At 37.4% G+C, this 18,997-nt stretch overlaps 2 protein-coding genes across 2 annotated transcripts; one reads left to right on the top strand and one right to left on the bottom strand.

Moving 5' to 3' along the window:
* Positions 1-1,051: 1,051 nt before the first annotated feature.
* Positions 1,052-6,375, bottom strand: LOC117305622. Its single transcript, XM_033790505.1, has 8 exons — positions 6,208-6,375; positions 5,466-5,608; positions 4,701-4,788; positions 4,002-4,146; positions 3,236-3,459; positions 2,619-2,784; positions 1,981-2,102; positions 1,052-1,426 (listed from the first exon to the last, which is right to left on the bottom strand). Exons 1-8 carry the CDS (start codon positions 6,373-6,375, stop codon positions 1,091-1,093), a joined length of 1,392 nt encoding a protein of 463 aa, XP_033646396.1. The 3' UTR covers positions 1,052-1,090.
* Positions 6,376-14,559: 8,184 nt separating this feature from the next.
* Positions 14,560-16,844, top strand: LOC117307209. The gene is made up of 4 exons (XM_033791892.1): positions 14,560-14,610; positions 15,207-15,349; positions 16,024-16,111; positions 16,664-16,844. Exons 1-4 carry the CDS (start codon positions 14,569-14,571, stop codon positions 16,814-16,816), a joined length of 426 nt encoding a protein of 141 aa, XP_033647783.1. The 5' UTR covers positions 14,560-14,568; the 3' UTR covers positions 16,817-16,844.
* Positions 16,845-18,997: the final 2,153 nt, after the last annotated feature.

Consider the following 18,997-nt stretch of genomic DNA (forward strand, 5'->3'; position numbering starts at 1 on the left):
ACTAATAAAACGTATGTCAAAAATAACTCGCCAATAGACTTCTTTCGTGAACCTTTGGAAAAACGCAAATAAACTGAATGTTAAGTGTCGAGTTGTGTCAATTTGTGTTACTTTGCCGACAACACTCGGAATAGTCTACATAAATTAATCAAAGTACAGAACTTATCTTTAAACAAGTTTGCTAACAAGCACTACAGTGTGTAAATTAAACGAGTTGAATACAACGAGTAGTAAACATAATATTCAGGGTTTGTTCTTCATAAAAAACGATAATCATATTATCAACTTGGTGTACAACATAGTCAGACTTTGTTAAGTTGAAAACAATGTTTTACACTTGCTTCTTAATTAAAATCTTGAGGTAGTGGTGTTGTTGATGTCTGTTATTATTTTAAATATAAAATATAAACAGTTTGAATTATCACCCCTTAACATAGGCGGATTCAGGAGTTTTCAGAAGGGGGTCCATCTAGGGGCATGTATTTTATTACAGCCGGGTTAATTTCAAAGTGTTGGTAAAGGGCAAACCCCTTATTCCCCAAGCTCTGCCTTTGTTTTAAACAAAACATGATTGAGATGGGAAAATTTCATGGAAGATTTCGGAAAGTCAAAAGGCTCTCAGGCCTGTACTAGAGTTGGACTGTCTTTGTTTGTTGGAAGTCCAGGTTGGTTGAAAATACACCTCTCAAAGATCTTCCACACAATTCTGCAAAGTCTGCCCTTGTTTTACAAAAATGTATGATTGAGATACTTTATACATAACACTATAAGAGTTTGTTTCCAGTAAGAGAAACAAAAAATAAATTAATACATCTTTCAATTGCATTCAACTAGTTTTAACTGTCATGATTTTTGTAGTATTGTTTGTTTCTTTTAAGTTTGAAAGCAAATAGAGGTTTGAAAGATTAAGTAACCTGTCAAAGAACAACCATGTTTTCCCCCCATAGTCTTACTATCTAATTTCTTGACAGTCATACGATTCTAAACAAGGCAAATGTCATGACCATTAATGAGTCTGCACTGTAACAAGGAATGAATAAATAGGTAAACAACAAAATGTCAAACAGCCCATGGTCAATCTGGGAAGCTTTCATGGAAAATTTCGGAAAGCCAAAAATGCCCTCAGGGCTCTTAGAGTTGGACTGTCTTTGTTTGTTGGAATTCCAGGCTGGTTGAAAATATACCTCTCAAAGAATTTCCACACACTTGTGCAAAGTTGCTGGTATTTACAGTCGAGTATGAAGTGAGCCTTATAGCAGACATCTATGGCCTTCAGTAGGGATGGTTGCGGAATTGTGTTCTTCTCAATAATCACAAATACACTGGAAGGTTTTAGCACTGATTCACTGTACAGGACGAGCAGGAATGGCTGAGGATGTTTTGTCGCGTCAATTTTTTCTAAGTACGTTGGCATGTGCACAATATCCTGCGAAAAGTCAAAGTAATAAGAAAATATCAATTTTTAGCAAATATAGACAAATTTACTGGAGCAGGACTTGAATCTGCCACCTATGGGTTGGTATGCTGGTGGGGACAGCTAAATTGAACCCTCGAATAAACTGTTCCCCCCCCCCCCTCCAAAAAAAAAGAATTGTGGAGGGGGTCAAGCTACTATGGAACAGATTTCCCTATGACACTGGAACTGACCTATGCTTACGGTCTCCCTATTTATTGTCAGCAACCTTTCTTTTTGGATGGCAGTAATAATTCATAAAACCAAACACTGCCCTATGGCCAGGGATCACATCCAAGTAACGATAAACCTGGGAAGAGGCAGTGCCTGGATACACCATAAGGGGGTACTTTAACTGAGGTGTGATCCCTAAAGGGCAGTTTTGTTTTTCAACATTTTTTCTTATTTTTTTTTCTTTACTTTATTTTTTTGGGGGGAGCCCTAAAGCCACATAGTCCCTTCCCCCTAGATCCGCCAAAGGAATGCGAGATACTTGTTTTAATATCATTTTGCAAGACAATACTCACCAGTTGTACATCAATAAAGGCTTTCATTGTTTCCTTTGGCCCAAATCTGCCACCAGTTTTCTTTTTGTCGCAGCCATCAAATATCATTGGAATGACAAAGAATGACAGGTTGATCTTCTCATCTGTTAAGAAGAGAGTATGGAAATTTGAGCAAGTTATATCAACACTAGGATAATGGTCCAAAACAGTAATCATCAACCGCCTTAACTTTGCCATATTAGGATCAACTTCAATAGACCTTTATCATTGTGAGGCCATCTTGTATTTCTCCCATTGAAGTCATGTAACCAAACCGAGGCTGAAAGGACAAATAGTTTGGTTCCTTTTTATATGTAAATAAATATGGGCAATCATTACTTTTATTGGATACTATGGCGCATGGCCAAAATGAATTCAGCATGATAAAGGCCTACATTCTGTGTGTCTTACCCAAGTTATCACCGTAATGAAGGAAATCATATTTACGTAAGGGAATTACGTCAATGCAGCATTTAATTGGAAATCCTCAGCCACTTCAAATTAATCTGGAGGATGGTTGTCTTGAGAACACTCAAAATTATATTCTGAAAATTTACCAACTCTTCCAATGAATTAAGCAATGATCGGACAACCCGACATTCTCAAAATGTGAAAAATACCTTCTGTCAGTTTCTTTACATCAGTACTGGCATCAAGACCTAACACATCCTTCCAAAGAGGAAACATCTGTGTGGCATAATCTATCAGTGAGTCCGACAAGCCGCCCCATTTGTCAGTCAGTCTGTCAGCAACTTTTGGGTACATCAGCTGGAAGTCTTGCTCAATCTTAAGTAAAAGTGATTAAATGAAACATTCTTGTTGGTTGTGGAGCACTACATTGACTTCCCCAAAGCTAAATTACATGCTGACCAATATTGCAAAACTCTTCAGAAACAAAGAAAATCAAAGTCAGCATTAGCTAGGACTGACTGGTTTTAAGGGTATGTAAAGCATTATGAGTACACAAAAGAGTTATGAAAATGATGTATAAAACTTAACTAGTGCGAAGCAAAGACAATTAGAATTAACCAGGACTTCTGAGTGATAGCTACAGCACTACCAGGATGGTTTCAAGACTGTTATGGTAGCCTCCTAAATAATCATTAACCAAGTTTCTCACACCCCATAAATGTAATGCAGACAATATTATTCTCACTGCTTTGACAAATAAAGAGCTCGAGAAAAGAAGAATATTGACTACCACAGTTTGAAATGATTTGACTTTGTAGTAACCTACCATCCCAATACCAAGCAGCCTGGGGAACTCCTCCAAGATTTCTGCAACAGTTCTCTCCCTATCTTTCACCCATTCTGCCCTGTGCTTTGATGTCAATGACATGTACTCTTTGACTTTGGTAGTAGGTGCACAGTTGTCCTTTAGCCACTGAACCTTTGCAAGTACATCTTCGGCTGTCTCTTGCTTCTCATCGGGTTCATCAGGAGTTGCTGCACTTGCATTAACTGTTAAAAAGTACAAACACATCAATATTATTATAACCTCCAGATAAATTATATTAAATAATATCCATTCAGTCCCTTTGTTATAGCGATTCATTAAATTTTGTCCTTGCTTCCATGTCCTGAACCAAGTTGGTTGGGTACTCCTGAGGCAACTCGTGAAGTTGAAAACTATGAGCACACTCTATTTATATGACATGACAATGATACTTGTGCATCAGAAATACCACTTTCCTTTTTTTGTCCAGCCCCTAAAACACAAACTTCCTTGAGTGCTGTTGTTACACATTCCAAGCAAGCAATGCAAACAAGACCTGTGATAAAGAATCCTTTAGTATCTGTGGTGTAACACGGGCATGGGGCCTTCTAATTAATTTTGTTTTCTATTTATGTGGCATAGTTTTTGTTTGTTTATGGGGCATTGGGGATTTTGTTATTTTGTTATATTTTTTTTATATTAGTTTTTGAGTTTTTGTTGTTGTCGTCGATGGGTTTTTTTGTTTTTTGTTTTTTTTTTTGGGGGGGGGGGGTAATAGGTCAATTACCTTGATGCTTTCCAACTTCCTCCTTCCTTCCTTGATGCTCTCCAACTTCCTCCTTTCTTATCATATTTTTCCTCACATAACGCAAGTGTTCTTCAAGATAACCACCTGCAGGGCATCCTTTGGATCCTTTAGTGTAAAAGGCTTCCTTTAGTAAAACAATGACAAAGCATATGTAAATTACACAGACAGGTCTAATTGTTTTTCACATGCACTGACAATTGTGACCATCCACCAGGAATGGGCTAAAAAGTTGGGTTTTAGATTATTTGGCAAGTTAAGACTCCTGAAAATAAGTTTTAAAATTGTACATTGTGTGTTTGTGTTGCTTGGTGGACAGAAAATAAAACGTCACCGCTTGTGACTAAATCTTGTGTTTTCTATTGTTGGACATACCTCAATATTATTATACCTACTTTAAAGCCCATTTGTGGTGGACAGTCACAATTTGCCATACTTCATATGGAGTTGATTGTCTCATAACCTTCCAAGATGAAAGTATGTACACAAAATTTTAATAATTATTGAAATTTAATGTAGAATATATGAATATTCATAAGCTAAGTGAACCAAGTGTGCATACTATTTCCAATCTTCAGATAAAAGCTTTAATAGTCGTGGTGATGACTAGGGCCATTCAATTGTACAAGCCTCTCTGATTCGGATGGGTTGCCCTTCAATAAGGCAAACATTAATACTTACATATCCTGTGATTCCTTGAGGGTCTTTCAGGCTTGGGAATGCAGCAATCACACTCTCAGCCAGAGCACTCTTTTCAAATGCACCAGGGCTGTAACATCAAAGAAAATACTTGCTTAAAACACAGCCATTTCTATAATAATGAGCATAAAGTGTGACATGGGAGAGGATTTAACGGAATAGTACCAACAAAATGAAGTACTTAGTACACTGCCATATATTTTGGTCTGTGTTTTCAGGAATTGTATAGTAAGGACAAACATTTTGTCATCAATTTGTAGAAGGTATATGAATTAACAACAATTTCAGCAAGCACATTTCAACAAACAGGAACAAGCATGTTTATGACTTATTGGCTGGCCTTGCTCATGCAAGACTTATTTTACTGTCATGAACATGTAATTTCTTTTAAACCTCATTAGTTTTTAAGTTTTGACTGCCCCAAAAACACTCTGGGTTGAGAATTTTGATTAGCAGCATTTGAAAACTTTATTTTGTTATTTCTGTCATCCCTTTCCAGGCCATTCTGTCATTCTTGGTTACGTAAATCTAACACTTTTCAAATGACACTGTAACTTTTCAAATAAATTTATATTCTTTTCTTTTTATTTTAAAACCTTTTTGGAGCACGTATCAATCATGAACATCATTCTTGTCATTTGAACATGTTTCTCTTTTTCACAAAATTGGTGTGAAGGTTCCCATATCCATGTTGTCATTAACAAAATCCAACTTTATATTCGAATGGCCTTATAGACATGTACTTACTTTTTTCCATGATGGGAAATCAAGTAGCTCACTAATATCCTGACTAGTTGATGCCTGACTTTTTTCGTCAAGAATCCAGATTGCTCGATGCTCCGAGTGACACTCTTTCCTTCTGGAGATTCACTAAGAATCTTCTTGGTATCCTGTTGAACAGTGATATATATGAAGATTGGATATAATTGCTATAGTCTTTTACAGGATTGGTATGCAAGGTAAACCGTTGTACACACTGAAAAAGGTGAGGAGTCCTTCAAATTTATCTTAATTGCTTTCATACATATCATTTCAAAATTGTCCCTTTCCCAAGGCCCCTATTGTTTTCCCAAGGAATTCGGTCACCTTTTTAAAACTGAGAATGTCGGGGGGTTTACCCATACAGGTTGTGCATTGTCCTAAGGAAACTGTGTGTGGTAAAGATGGTAATAGTCTCTTTATACATTATGGGTAAGGAAGGGATACACAAAATATGCAAATATCAATGTTCAAGTCTACCATTGGTATACTTATAATTCCAACACAACGGCATAGATGTAGGGTGATTATTCAATAATGGGAACCCTTTCTTGTCTTCACTTTTCTTGTGCGACTTCATGAAGCTCAATCATCTTTTAGCAAAGCTGCTGTAAAACTATTAAAAACCAAATCAGCAAACAACCATTGAGCTACACACAATGAAAAAACAGAAGCTCTATCTGCATAAAAATTAAAGATAATTAAGTATAAAAACAAACGTCTTACTTACAAACAAAAGTCTCTTTTGTCTTTTCATGGGTGGGGGTGACATCTGTGACAATGGAAAAGAAGCCCAACTGTCCGAGTCTGACAAAGAGGCTGCACTGGAAACATCCCCTGTTACTGGTGTGCCTAACACAGGTGCAACTTCACTGAAGTCCGAACTGGAACTCAGCATTGACTGACAATCAAAAGAAGCCGTTTCCGGTCCAAGTCAAGCATATCCCTTGGTAGCTGAATTGGTATTGCTGTTACCCGAGGTCCAAACTGTACAACAAAATACAAAAAGGGGCTAGATTAAATATATGATTACTTACTAAATTACCACTACTCCTTCTGCCAGATGAAATTGGAATTGTCTCAAAGAAAAGCATAGAAAGCAAAGAATAACCATGCTTCTTACAGTAGTCTGTTTTATGTTTCCTAGTGAGGAAAAAAAAGTAATATAATGGTTCTGTATTAAACATACCAGTACAGTATCATCATACAAGGTTGAATGGTGTTATGATGTACCACGAAGAGTCGTCCTTACCACTGCACTTAGTTGCATGGAATGGTCTGCACACGAGAAGTTCTTTGGGCTGTTTGATGAAAACACTTTCAGACTCTTCCACAGCATAAGAGTGTCTATGCCTGTTGTAATAACTTGGTATGCCATGACCGTAGGACAAAGTAGATACTGCTCTCAACTATTATGATATGCTTACTTGTGAGATTGTGGCTCTTTGGCAGTCCAGTCAACCAGAATCATGCAGTTTGGTTTGTATGTGTATGTCTGAATGGGAAACACTTTCCTGACAAAATGACTTGAGCATCTTTTCCACACCCAAGGAAGGAACACACATTCACTTCATCCAGAGAAGAAACCAGAACAGAAATCTGATCCCTTACTTCTAATTCACTGTTCAATGGCTTCCTCAGTAAGAAAGTATAGCTTTGTTGCTGCTGATGCCTGATACTGACTGTCTTTGCAACATTCTTGTAATTGTTACAAGCTCTAGCCCACCTTTTAAAAGGTTTGTGCTTGCCCTCTTTGCGCATACTTGAGTACTGTTCCAGAGGTCCAAGAAGTTGTATTACCCGAGGGTAGTGGATTAAAAAATGCTGTTTCGGGATAAGGTGACGGTCTTGAAAGAGGCTCAGAAAGAGCCGATGATGGTCTGCAATCAAAGCTTTCAAAATGTATACGCCTGCATGGCTAATGCGTGGAGCTACTACGATTTTATATATGTCAAGCAGCAACAGGAACATCTCCCACACATCAGATTCCTCATCTACCAAGTCACCAATGATCAAGGGAAGATACAAAGCTAAGATTCTTGTCTGTGCAGCCTTCTGACCACTTGAACCTGATGGATTCCTGAGTGCTGAATCCTGAATTATACTTGGTTTACTTTTTTTATCCGCAAACCCATAGCCAAATGAAGAAATGCGATTGTTTACTTCTTCAAGAGTAAAACATCCTTCATCAATGAGCTCACCAAGAGTAAGTTTTATTTCAAGTGGGAAAATACCCTCAAGTAAGTCATGCATTACATCAGTTACATGATTGTCGGTGACATGGAAGCCAGTCAACTTATTCAGTTCAGAAGACCGTTTGATCCCTGTCTTTGAGACATTGTCCAACACAAGGTCCGCTTCAAAGCTGTTTTTGTCTCTTAAAAGTGACACATCTTCTACAAGTTGCTTTTTAGTGATCTCCTTTGGTGCCTTGCAAAACCGACAAGGATAGTTAGCACTGAAGCTACCTACAAAACCGAGTGTTTCATGAAGCCCTAAGTTGTCACCTATCACCTGAAAAACAACTGGTCTTACCAAGCCTGAATAGGATTGACAAGAAACTTCTATTCCCTGTCTTTCGATATCATTCAGGTCTTTCACAATCACTGATAGTATGCTGTCAATGCCATATTTGGCAACTTCAGATCTTTTTGCACACGCTGCCAATAAAATGTTACTAAGAGAAGCCTGGAACTGAGCAGGCAGACAAAGCAGACTAATATAAAAGCCAGTGAGTTTATTTATTCCTTTTTTAGAACCGAGGGGGTTCCCTGTTTCATAATCATCACAATACAATAGAATAGGGATGACAACATCGGCACTTGCAGAAAATTTACCCTTAAAGTAACTTCCATCGCGATAGGACTGTAACAACAAGCCATCCTCACAGGGTTGTTGATGAAGAATTGCAGCCATCACTCCTGGCTGCTCCAGATGTTTCCTGAGTGTTTTCTTCATGGGAACATATTGGAAGCTGTCATTTTTTACTTTCTGTTTTACTCCTCCAGTTGAGGTATCACTCTGTGATGTGAATGACTGACCCAGCACCCTTTCCTCTGGGCTGATGAAATATCCCTTATCTTTGAAGTATTTGTCCTGTTGGTACTGTGATCGAAGGCCTTCAAAGGTTTTTTTTACAACCTCACATTCTTGAAAAACTGTTTCAAATTTTGAGAGATTTGCCTCCTTGAACTGTGTTTGAACCTCTTCCACAATAGAGGAAAGCTTATGCTGTAGATGATTAGCAATGATCTCCACCAGCCCTTCAACTTCATATATGATCTGTTGCACATTGGAATATGGTATAGCAGTTGCTTTCATGTTCGCTACAAAATAAGAAACTGCTTCAGCAAGGGTATCTTTGCATGTTTGTCGATCTTCATCCAAACTTTCATTATCTTGCACGTCCATTCCTTCATATCCACCAGCGCCATGCTCATTTTCTGATTCTTCACCTTGGGTATGTTCTTGCATGTCTGCATGCTTTGCCAAGATATGACGTCGATATGACGATAAATGAGAAAATGATGCCAAACAGCCATCTTGTCTACATATGACAAATGTTGATGCACCAGAATGTAAACTATGGATGTATTTTAGGTGATTGAAAAGACCCTTAATTCCCCCATGGACTTCAGATAAGCACTTGTAGCACAACATAGTTTCTTCTTACAATACTAAAAAGGCAAACAACTCACTTGCTTTTTCCACTTTGCCAAGAACTTAACTCGCAACCCAACTTTTGGAATTAGCGGTGTAATGTCCTCTTCTCTTAACAGCTCCAAGGCTTCTATATCTATTGCATTATCTGTGTGAAAAATGAATAAAACATAACTGATACTAAATTTTCTACTCAGAATGTTTTACTAGTTACAAAAATGTAAATACATTAAGAAGAGTTTTCTCAAGTGCTGGGGTTATGAAAACAGCTGAATGTTTTTGTGTACTATAACATGTCCTAGTGATTTAATTTAATTGTTTTAATTTAGTATGAGGCACTTAAACTTAAAATTGAGCAAAATGATCATGACACACAACTGCTATACAGTGTTAGTAACTATAATAAAACAGTGCAGTCAATAGGCCTAAGGCCTAGTAAGTCCTAAATTGTAAAATGGTAAAAATTCTATCTCAAAAACACAAAGTCTCAACGACTATGTTGACGCGGCACCAGACTAACATTTTTCTAGGTAGGTGCTACAATTTTTAAGTCCCAAAAGACAGTCACTGCCCATGTTCAGAAAGCCCCAGTAAAAATAACGTAAAATATATGCTACATGTACAGTGCAAAACTGCAAGTACATGTACAAAAACTACAAGAATACCAGTGCCAATATATTATACCAGTGCCAACACATCTACTGCTAAGTAAAAATAGACACTACACATTAGAAAATGTAAAAACATGGACAGTTCTTTAAAAAGTTTAACTTAAAGTTGCATAAAATAGATGCCATGCAATGTTTTTTGCCCAACCAGTAATACTTTTGCAGGAACCCTACTCAAAAGTTGGGCATGACTAAATTTGGCATGTTTAAAATAAAATTCAACTTAAATTTGCATAAATGACATGTCATGCAATGTTTTTTGCCCAACTAGTATTACTATTGCAGGAACCCTACTCAAAAGTTGGGCATGATGGGTGTTGACAATGCCCAACCTTTATTGGAAGAAATATCCCACTCAAACATTGGGTATTACGCATATTACAATAACCCAACTAATGAAAGAAACTAGGACTTTTGCCTAAAAGTTGAACGTTAGTAGCTCTAACATTGCTCAAAAGTTGGACAGCAAGGCTTAACTTACATGACATGAGTTATGGCAAGTTGTCTGCTGGAAATTGTAAAAAAAAAAATTAAAAGCAAAAAAGCAAAAACAAAAGGATGAAAACCGACAAAAAACCACACACACACATACAACTGAACCAAATATCTACCAAACAAACAAGCAAAAAAACGCCATACCATATTTTTAACAAACGCATACATTTTTTGTCGGTTTCATCCTTTGTGTTTTGCTTTTTTGCTTTTAATTTTTTTTTTACAATTTCCAGCAGACAACTTGCCATAACTCATGTCATGTAAGTTAAGCCTTGCTGTCCAACTTTTGAGCAATGTTAGAGCTACTAACGTTCAACTTTTAGGCAAAAGTCCTAGTTTCTTTCATTAGTTGGGTTATTGTAATATGCGTAATACCCAATGTTTGAGTGGGATATTTCTTCCAATAAAGGTTGGGCATTGTCAAACCCATCATGCCCAACTTTTGAGTAGGGTTCCTGCAATAGTAATATAGTTGGGCAAAAAACATTGCATGACATGTCTTTATGCAAATTTAAGTGAATTTATTTTAAACATGCCAAATTTAGTCATGCCCAACTTTTGAGTAGGGTTCCTGCAAAAGTATTACTGGTTGGGCAAAAAAACATTGCATGGCATCTATTTTATGCAACTTTAAGTTAAACTTTTTAAAGAACTGTCCATGTTTTTACATTTTCTAATGTGTAGTGTCTATTTTACTTAGCAGTAGATGTGTTGGCACTGGTATAATATATTGGCACTGGTATTCTTGTAGTTTTGTACATGTACTTGCAGTTTTGCACTGTACATGTAGCATATATTTTACGTTATTTTTACTGGGGCTTTCTGAACATGGGCAGTGACTGTCTTTTGGGACTTAAAATTGTAGCACCTACCTAGAAAAATGTTAGTCTGGTGCCGCGTCAACATAGTCGTTGAGACTTTGTGTTTTTGAGATAGAATTTTTACCATTTACAATTTAGGACTTACTAGGCCTTAGGCCTATTGACTGCACTGTTTTATTATAGTTACTAACACTGTATAGCAGTTGTGTGTCATGATCATTTTGCTCAATTTTAAGTTTAAGTGCCTCATACTAAATTAAAACAATTAAATTAAATCACTAGGACATGTTATAGTACACAAAAACATTCAGCTGTTTTCATAACCCCAGCACTTGAGAAAACTCTTCTTAATGTATTTACATTTTTGTAACTAGTAAAACATTCTGAGTAGAAAATTTAGTATCAGTTATGTTTTATTCATTTTTCACACAGATAATGCAATAGATATAGAAGCCTTGGAGCTGTTAAGAGAAGAGGACATTACACCGCTAATTCCAAAAGTTGGGTTGCGAGTTAAGTTCTTGGCAAAGTGGAAAAAGCAAGTGAGTTGTTTGCCTTTTTAGTATTGTAAGAAGAAACTATGTTGTGCTACAAGTGCTTATCTGAAGTCCATGGGGGAATTAAGGGTCTTTTCAATCACCTAAAATACATCCATAGTTTACATTCTGGTGCATCAACATTTGTCATATGTAGACAAGATGGCTGTTTGGCATTTTCTCATTATCGTTATCGACGTCATATTGGCAAAGCATGCAGACATGCAAGAACATACCCAAGGTGAAGAATCAGAAAATGAGCATGGCGTGGTGGATATGAAGGAATGGACGTGCAAGATAATGAAAGTTTGGATGAAGATCGACAAACATGCAAAGATACCCTTGCTGAAGCAGTTTCTTATTTTGTAGCGAACATGAAAGCAACTGCTATACCATATCCAATGTGCAACAGATCATATATGAAGTTGAAGGGCTGGTGGAGATCATTGCTAATCATCTACAGCATAAGCTTTCCTCTATTGTGGAAGAGGTTCAAACACAGTTCAAGGAGGCAAATCTCTCAAAATTTGAAACAGTTTTTCAAGAATGTGAGGTTGTAAAAAAAACCTTTGAAGGCCTTCGATCACAGTACCAACAGGACAAATACTTCAAAGATAAGGGATATTTCATCAGCCCAGAGGAAAGGGTGCTGGGTCAGTCATTCACATCACAGAGTGATACCTCAACTGGAGGAGTAAAACAGAAAGTAAAAAATGACAGCTTCCAATATGTTCCCATGAAGAAAACACTCAGGAAACATCTGGAGCAGCCAGGAGTGATGGCTGCAATTCTTCATCAAAACCCTGTGAGGATGGCTTGTGTTACAGTCCTATCGCGATGGAAGTTACTTTAAGGGTAAATTTTCTGCAAGTGCCGATGTTGTCATCCCTATTCTATTGTATTGTGATGATTATGAAACAGGGAACCCCCTCGGTTCTAAAAAAGGAATAAATAACTCACTGGCTTTATATTAGTCTGCTTTGTCTGCCTGCTCAGTTCCAGGCTTCTCTTAGTAACATTTTATTGGCAGCGTGTGCAAAAAGATCTGAAGTTGCCAAATATGGCATTGACAGCATACTATCAGTGATTGTGAAAGACCTGAATGATATCGAAAGACAGGGAATAGAAGTTTCTTGTCAATCCTATTCAGGCTTGGTAAGACCAGTTGTTTTTCAGGTGATAGGTGACAACTTAGGGCTTCATGAAACACTCGGTTTTGTAGGTAGCTTCAGTGCTAACTATCCTTGTCGGTTTTGCAAGGCACCAAAGGAGATCACTAAAAAGCAACTTGTAGAAGATGTGTCACTTTTAAGAGACAAAAACAGCTTTGAAGCGGACCTTGTGTTGGACAATGTCTCAAAGACAGGGATCAAACGGTCTTCTGAACTGAATAAGTTGACTGGCTTCCATGTCACCGACAATCATGTAACATGATGTAATGCATGACTTACTTGAGGGTATTTTCCCACTTGAAATAAAACTTACTCTTGGTGAGCTCATTGGAAGGATGTTTTACTCTTGAAGAAGTAAACAATCGCATTTCTTCATTTGGCTATGGGTTTGCGGATAAAAAAAGTAAACCAAGTATAATTCAGGATTCAGCACTCAGGAATCCATCAGGTTCAAGTGGTCAGAAGGCTGCACAGACAAGAATCTTAGCTTTGTATCTTCCCTTGATCATTGGTGACTTGGTAGATGAGGAATCTGATGTGTGGGAGATGTTCCTGTTGCTGCTTGACATATATAAAATCGTAGTAGCTCCACGCATTAGCCATGCAGGCGTATACATTTTGAAAGCTTTGATTGCAGACCATCATCGGCTCTTTCTGAGCCTCTTTCAAGACCGTCACCTTATCCCGAAACAGCATTTTTTAATCCACTACCCTCGGGTAATACAACTTCTTGGACCTCTGGAACAGTACTCAAGTATGCGCAAAGAGGGCAAGCACAAACCTTTTAAAAGGTGGGCTAGAGCTTGTAACAATTACAAGAATGTTGCAAAGACAGTCAGTATCAGGCATCAGCAGCAACAAAGCTATACTTTCTTACTGAGGAAGCCATTGAACAGTGAATTAGAAGTAAGGGATCAGATTTCTGTTCTGGTTTCTTCTCTGGATGAAGTGAATGATGTGTGTTCCTTCCTTGGGTGTGGAAAAGATGCTCAAGTCATTTTGTCAGGAAGTGTTTCCATTCAGACATACATACAAACCAAACTGCATGATTCTGGTTGACTGGACTGCCAAAGAGCCACAATTCTCACAAGTAAAGCATATCATAATAGTTGAGAGCAGTATCTACTTTGTCCTACGGTCATGGCATACCAAGTATTACAACAGGCATAGACACTCTTATGCTGTGGAAGAGTCTGAAAGTGTTTTCATCAAACAGCCCAAAGAACTTCTCGTGTGCAGACCATTCCATGCAACTAAGTGCAGTGGTAAGGACGACTCTTCGTGGTACATCATAACACCATTCAACCTTGTATGATGATACTGTACTGGTATGTTTAATACAGAACCATTATTATTACTTTTTTTCCTCACTAGGAAACATAAAACAGACTACTGTAAGAAGCATGGTTATTTTTGCTTTTCTATGCTTTTCTTTGAGACAATTCCAATTTCATCTGGCAGAAGGAGTAGTGGTAATTTAGTAAGTAATCTATATTTAATCTAGCCCCTTTTTGTTTGTTGTACAGTTTGGACCTCGGGTAACAGCAATACCAATTCAGCTACCAAGGGATATGCTTGACTTTGGACCGGAAACGGCTTCTTTGATTGTCAGTCAATGCTGAGTTCCAGTTCGGACTTCAGTGAAGTTGCACCTGTGTTAGGCACACCAGTAACAGGGGATGTTTCCAGTGCAGCCTCTTTGTCAGACTCGGACAGTTGGGCTTTTTCCATTGTCACAGATGTCACCCCCACCCATGAAAAGACAGAAGAGACTTTTGTTTGTAAGTAAGACGTTTGTTTTAAACTTAATTATCTTTAATTTTTATGCAGATAGAGCTTCTGTTTTTCATTGTGTGTAGCTCAATGGTTGTTTGCTGATTTTGTTTTAATAGTTTTACAGCAGCTTTGCTAAAAGATGATTGAGCTTCATGAAGTCGCACAAGAAAAGTGAAGACAAGAAAGGGTTCCCAATTATTGAATAATCACCCTACATCTATGCCGTTGTGTGGAATTATAAGTATACCAATGGTAGACTTGAACATTGATATTTGCATATTTTGTGTATCCCTTCCTTACCCATAATGTATAAAGAGACATATTACCATCTTTACCACACACAGTTTCCTTAGGACAATGCACAACTTGTATGGGTAAACCCCCCGACATTCTCAGTTTTAAAAAGGTGACCGAATTCCATTGGGAAAACATAGGGGCCTTGGGAAAGGGACAATTTTGAAATGATATGTATGAAAGCAATTAAGATAAATTTGAAGGACTCCTCACCTTTTTCAGTGTGTACAACGGTTTACCTTGCATACCAATCTGTAAAAGACTATAGCAATTATATCCAATCTTCATATATATCACTGTTCAACAGGATACCAAGAAGATTCTTAGTGAATCTCCAGAAGGAAAGAGTGTCACTCGGAGCATCGAGCAATCTGGATTCTTGACGAAAAAAGTCAGGCATCAACTAGTCAGGATATTAGTGAGCTACTTGATTTCCCATCATGGAAAAAAGTAAGTACATGTCTATAAGGCCATTCGAATATAAAGTTGGATTTTGTTAATGACAACATGGATATGGGAACCTTCACACCAATTTTGTGAAAAAGAGAAACATGTTCAAATGACAAGAATGATGTTCATGATTGATACGTGCTCCAAAAAGGTTTTAAAATAAAAAGAAAAGAATATAAATTTATTTGAAAAGTTACAGTGTCATTTGAAAAGTGTTAGATTTACGTAACCAAGAATGACAGAATGGCCTGGAAAGGGATGACAGAAATAACAAAATAAAGTTTTCAAATGCTGCTTAATCAAAATTCTCAACCCAGAGTGTTTTTGGGGCAGTCAAAACTTAAAAACTAATGAGGTTTAAAAGAAATTACATGTTCATGACAGTAAAATAAGTCTTGCATGAGCAAGGCCAGCCAATAAGTCATAAACATGCTTGTTCCTGTTTGTTGAAATGTGCTTGCTGAAATGTTGTTAATTCATATACCTTCTACAAATTGATGACAAAATGTTTGTCCTTACTATACAATTCCTGAAAACACAGACCAAAATATATGGCAGTGTACTAAGTACTTCATTTTGTTGGTACTATTCCGTTAAATCCTCTCCCATGTCACACTTTATGCTCATTATAGAAATGGCTGTGTTTTAAGCAAGTATTTTCTTTGATGTTACAGCCCTGGTGCATTTGAAAAGAGTGCTCTGGCTGAGAGTGTGATTGCTGCATTCCCAAGCCTGAAAGACCCTCAAGGAATCACAGGATATGTAAGTATAATGTTTGCCTTATTGAAGGGCAACCCATCCGAATCAGAGAGGCTTGTACAATTGAATGGCCCTAGTCATCACCACGACTATTAAAGCTTTTATCTGAAGATTGGAAATAGTATGCACACTTGGTTCACTTAGCTTATGAATATTCATATATTCTACATTAAATTTCAATAATTATTAAAATTTTGTGTACATACTTTCATCTTGGAAGGTTATGAGACAATCAACTCCATATGAAGTATGGCAAATTGTGACTGTCCACCACAAATGGGCTTTAAAGTAGGTATAATAATATTGAGGTATGTCCAACAATAGAAAACACAAGATTTAGTCACAAGCGGTGACGTTTATTTTCTGTCCACCAAGCAACACAAACACACAATGTACAATTTTAAAACTTATTTTCAGGAGTCTTAACTTGCCAAATAATCTAAAACCCAACTTTTAGCCCATTCCTGGTGGATGGTCACAATTGTCAGTGCATGTGAAAAAACAATTAGACCTGTCTGTGTAATTTACATATGCTTTGTCATTGTTTTACTAAAGGAAGCCTTTTACACTAAAGGATCCAAAGGATGCCCTGCAGGTGGTTATCTTGAAGAACACTTGCGTTATGTGAGGAAAAATATGATAAGGAAGGAGGAAGTTGGAGAGCATCAAGGAAGGAAGGAGGAAGTTGGAAAGCATCAAGGTAATTGACCTATTACCCCCCCCCCCAAAAAAAAAAAAAAAAAACAAAAAAACCATCGACGACAACAACAAAAACTCAAAAACTAATATAAAAAAATATAACAAAATAACAAAATCCCCAATGCCCCATAAAAAACAAAAAAACTATGCCACATAAATAGAAAACAAAATTAATTAGAAGGCCCCATGCCCGTGTTACACCACAGATACTAAAGGATTCTTTATCACAGGTCTTGTTTGCATTGCTTGCTTGGAATGTGTAACAACAGCACTCAAGGAAGTTTGTGTTTTAGGGGCTGGACAAAAAAAGGAAAGTGGTATTTCTGATGCACAAGTCATTGTCATGTCATATAAATAGAGTGTGCTCATAGTTTTCAACTTCACGAGTTGCCTCAGGAGTACCCAACCAACTTGGTTCAGGACATGGAAGCAAGGACAAAATTTAATGAATCGCTATACAAAGGGACTGAATGGATATTATTTAATATAATTTATCTGGAGGTTATAATAATATTGATGTGTTTGTACTTTTAACAGTTAATGCAAGTGCAGCAACTCCTGATGAACCCGATGAGAAGCAAGAGACAGCCGAAGATGTACTTGCAAAGGTTCAGTGGCTAAAGGACAACTGTGCACCTACTACCAAAGTCAAAGAGTACATGTCATTGACATCAAAGCACAGGGCAGAATGGGTGAAAGATAGGGAGAGAACTGTTGCAGAAATCTTGGAGGAGTTCCCCAGGCTGCTTGGTATTGGGATGGTAGGTTACTACAAAGTCAAATCATTTCAAACTGTGGTAGTCAATATCTTCTTTTCTCGAGCTCTTTATTTGTCAAAGCAGTGAGAATAATATTGTCTGCATTACATTTATGGGGTGTGAGAAACTTGGTAATGATTATTTAGGAGGCTACCATAACAGTCTTGAAACCATCCTGGTAGTGCTGTAGCTATCACTCAGAAGTCCTGGTTAATTCTAATTGTCTTTGCTTCGCACTAGTTAAGTTTTATACATCATTTTCATAACTCTTTGTGTACTCATAATGCTTTACATACCCTTAAAACCAGTCAGTCCTAGCTAATGCTGACTTTGATTTTCTTTGTTTCTGAAGAGTTTGCAATATTGGTCAGCATGTAATTTAGCTTTGGGGAAGTCAATGTAGTGCTCCACAACCAACAAGAATGTTTCATTTAATCACTTTTACTTAAGATTGAGCAAGACTTCCAGCTGATGTACCCAAAAGTTGCTGACAGACTGACTGACAAATGGGGCGGCTTGTCGGACTCACTGATAGATTATGCCACACAGATGTTTCCCTTTGGAAGGATGTGTTAGGTCTTGATGCCAGTACTGATGTAAAGAAACTGACAGAAGGTATTTTTCACATTTTGAGAATGTCGGGTTGTCCGATCATTGCTTAATTCATTGGAAGAGTTGGTAAATTTTCAGAATATAATTTTGAGTGTTCTCAAGACAACATCCTCCAGATTTGAAGTGGCTGAGGATTTCCAATTAAATGCTGCATTGACTAATTCCCTTACGTAAATATGATTTCCTTCATTACGGTGATAACTTGGGTAAGACACACAGAATGTAGGCCTTTATCATGCTGAATTCATTTTGGCCATGCGCCATAGTATCCAATAAAAGTAATGATTGCCCATATTTATTTACATATAAAAAGGAACCAAACTATTTGTCCTTTCAGCCTCGGTTTGGTTACATGACTTCAATGGGAGAAATACAAGATGGCCTCACAATGATAAAGGTCTATTGAAGTTGATCCTAATATGGCAAAGTTAAGGCGGTTGATGATTACTGTTTTGGACCATTATCCTAGTGTTGATATAACTTGCTCAAATTTCCATACTCTTTTTTAACAGATGAGAAGATCAACCTGTCATTCTTTGTCATTCCAATGATATTTGATGGCTGCGACAAAAAGAAAACTGGTGGCAGATTTGGGCCAAAGGAAACAATGAAAGCCTTTATTGATGTACAACTGGTGAGTATTGTCTTGCAAAATGATATTAAAACAAGTATCTCGCATTCCTTTGGCGGATCTAGGGGGAAGGGACTATGTGGCTTTAGGGCTCCCCCCAAAAAAATAAAGTAAAGAAAAAAAAATAAGAAAAAATGTTGAAAAACAAAAACTGCCTTTAGGGATCACACCGCAGTTAAAGTACCCCCT

Source organism: Asterias rubens, chromosome 2 (genome assembly GCF_902459465.1).
Source record: "Asterias rubens chromosome 2, eAstRub1.3, whole genome shotgun sequence".
Lineage (NCBI taxonomy): Eukaryota > Metazoa > Echinodermata > Asteroidea > Forcipulatida > Asteriidae > Asterias > Asterias rubens.

Bases quoted from the DNA above. Each gene is read 5' to 3' on its own strand.
- LOC117305622 (XM_033790505.1), bottom strand. From the start codon at position 6,375: ATGCTGAGTTCCAGTTCGGACTTCAGTGAAGTTGCACCTGTGTTAGGC. The intron at 2,103-2,618 runs GTATTTTTCACA...TCTTCTTAACAG, and splicing joins TGTAAAGAAACTGACAGAAG to ATGAGAAGATCAACCTGTCA. The intron at 1,427-1,980 runs GTGAGTATTGTC...GACTTTTCGCAG, and splicing joins CCTTTATTGATGTACAACTG to GATATTGTGCACATGCCAAC.
- LOC117307209 (XM_033791892.1), top strand. From the start codon at position 14,569: ATGTCACCCCCACCCATGAAAAGACAGAAGAGACTTTTGTTT. The intron at 14,611-15,206 runs GTAAGTAAGACG...ACTGTTCAACAG, and splicing joins GACAGAAGAGACTTTTGTTT to GATACCAAGAAGATTCTTAG. The intron at 15,350-16,023 runs GTAAGTACATGT...TTGATGTTACAG, and splicing joins ATTTCCCATCATGGAAAAAA to CCCTGGTGCATTTGAAAAGA.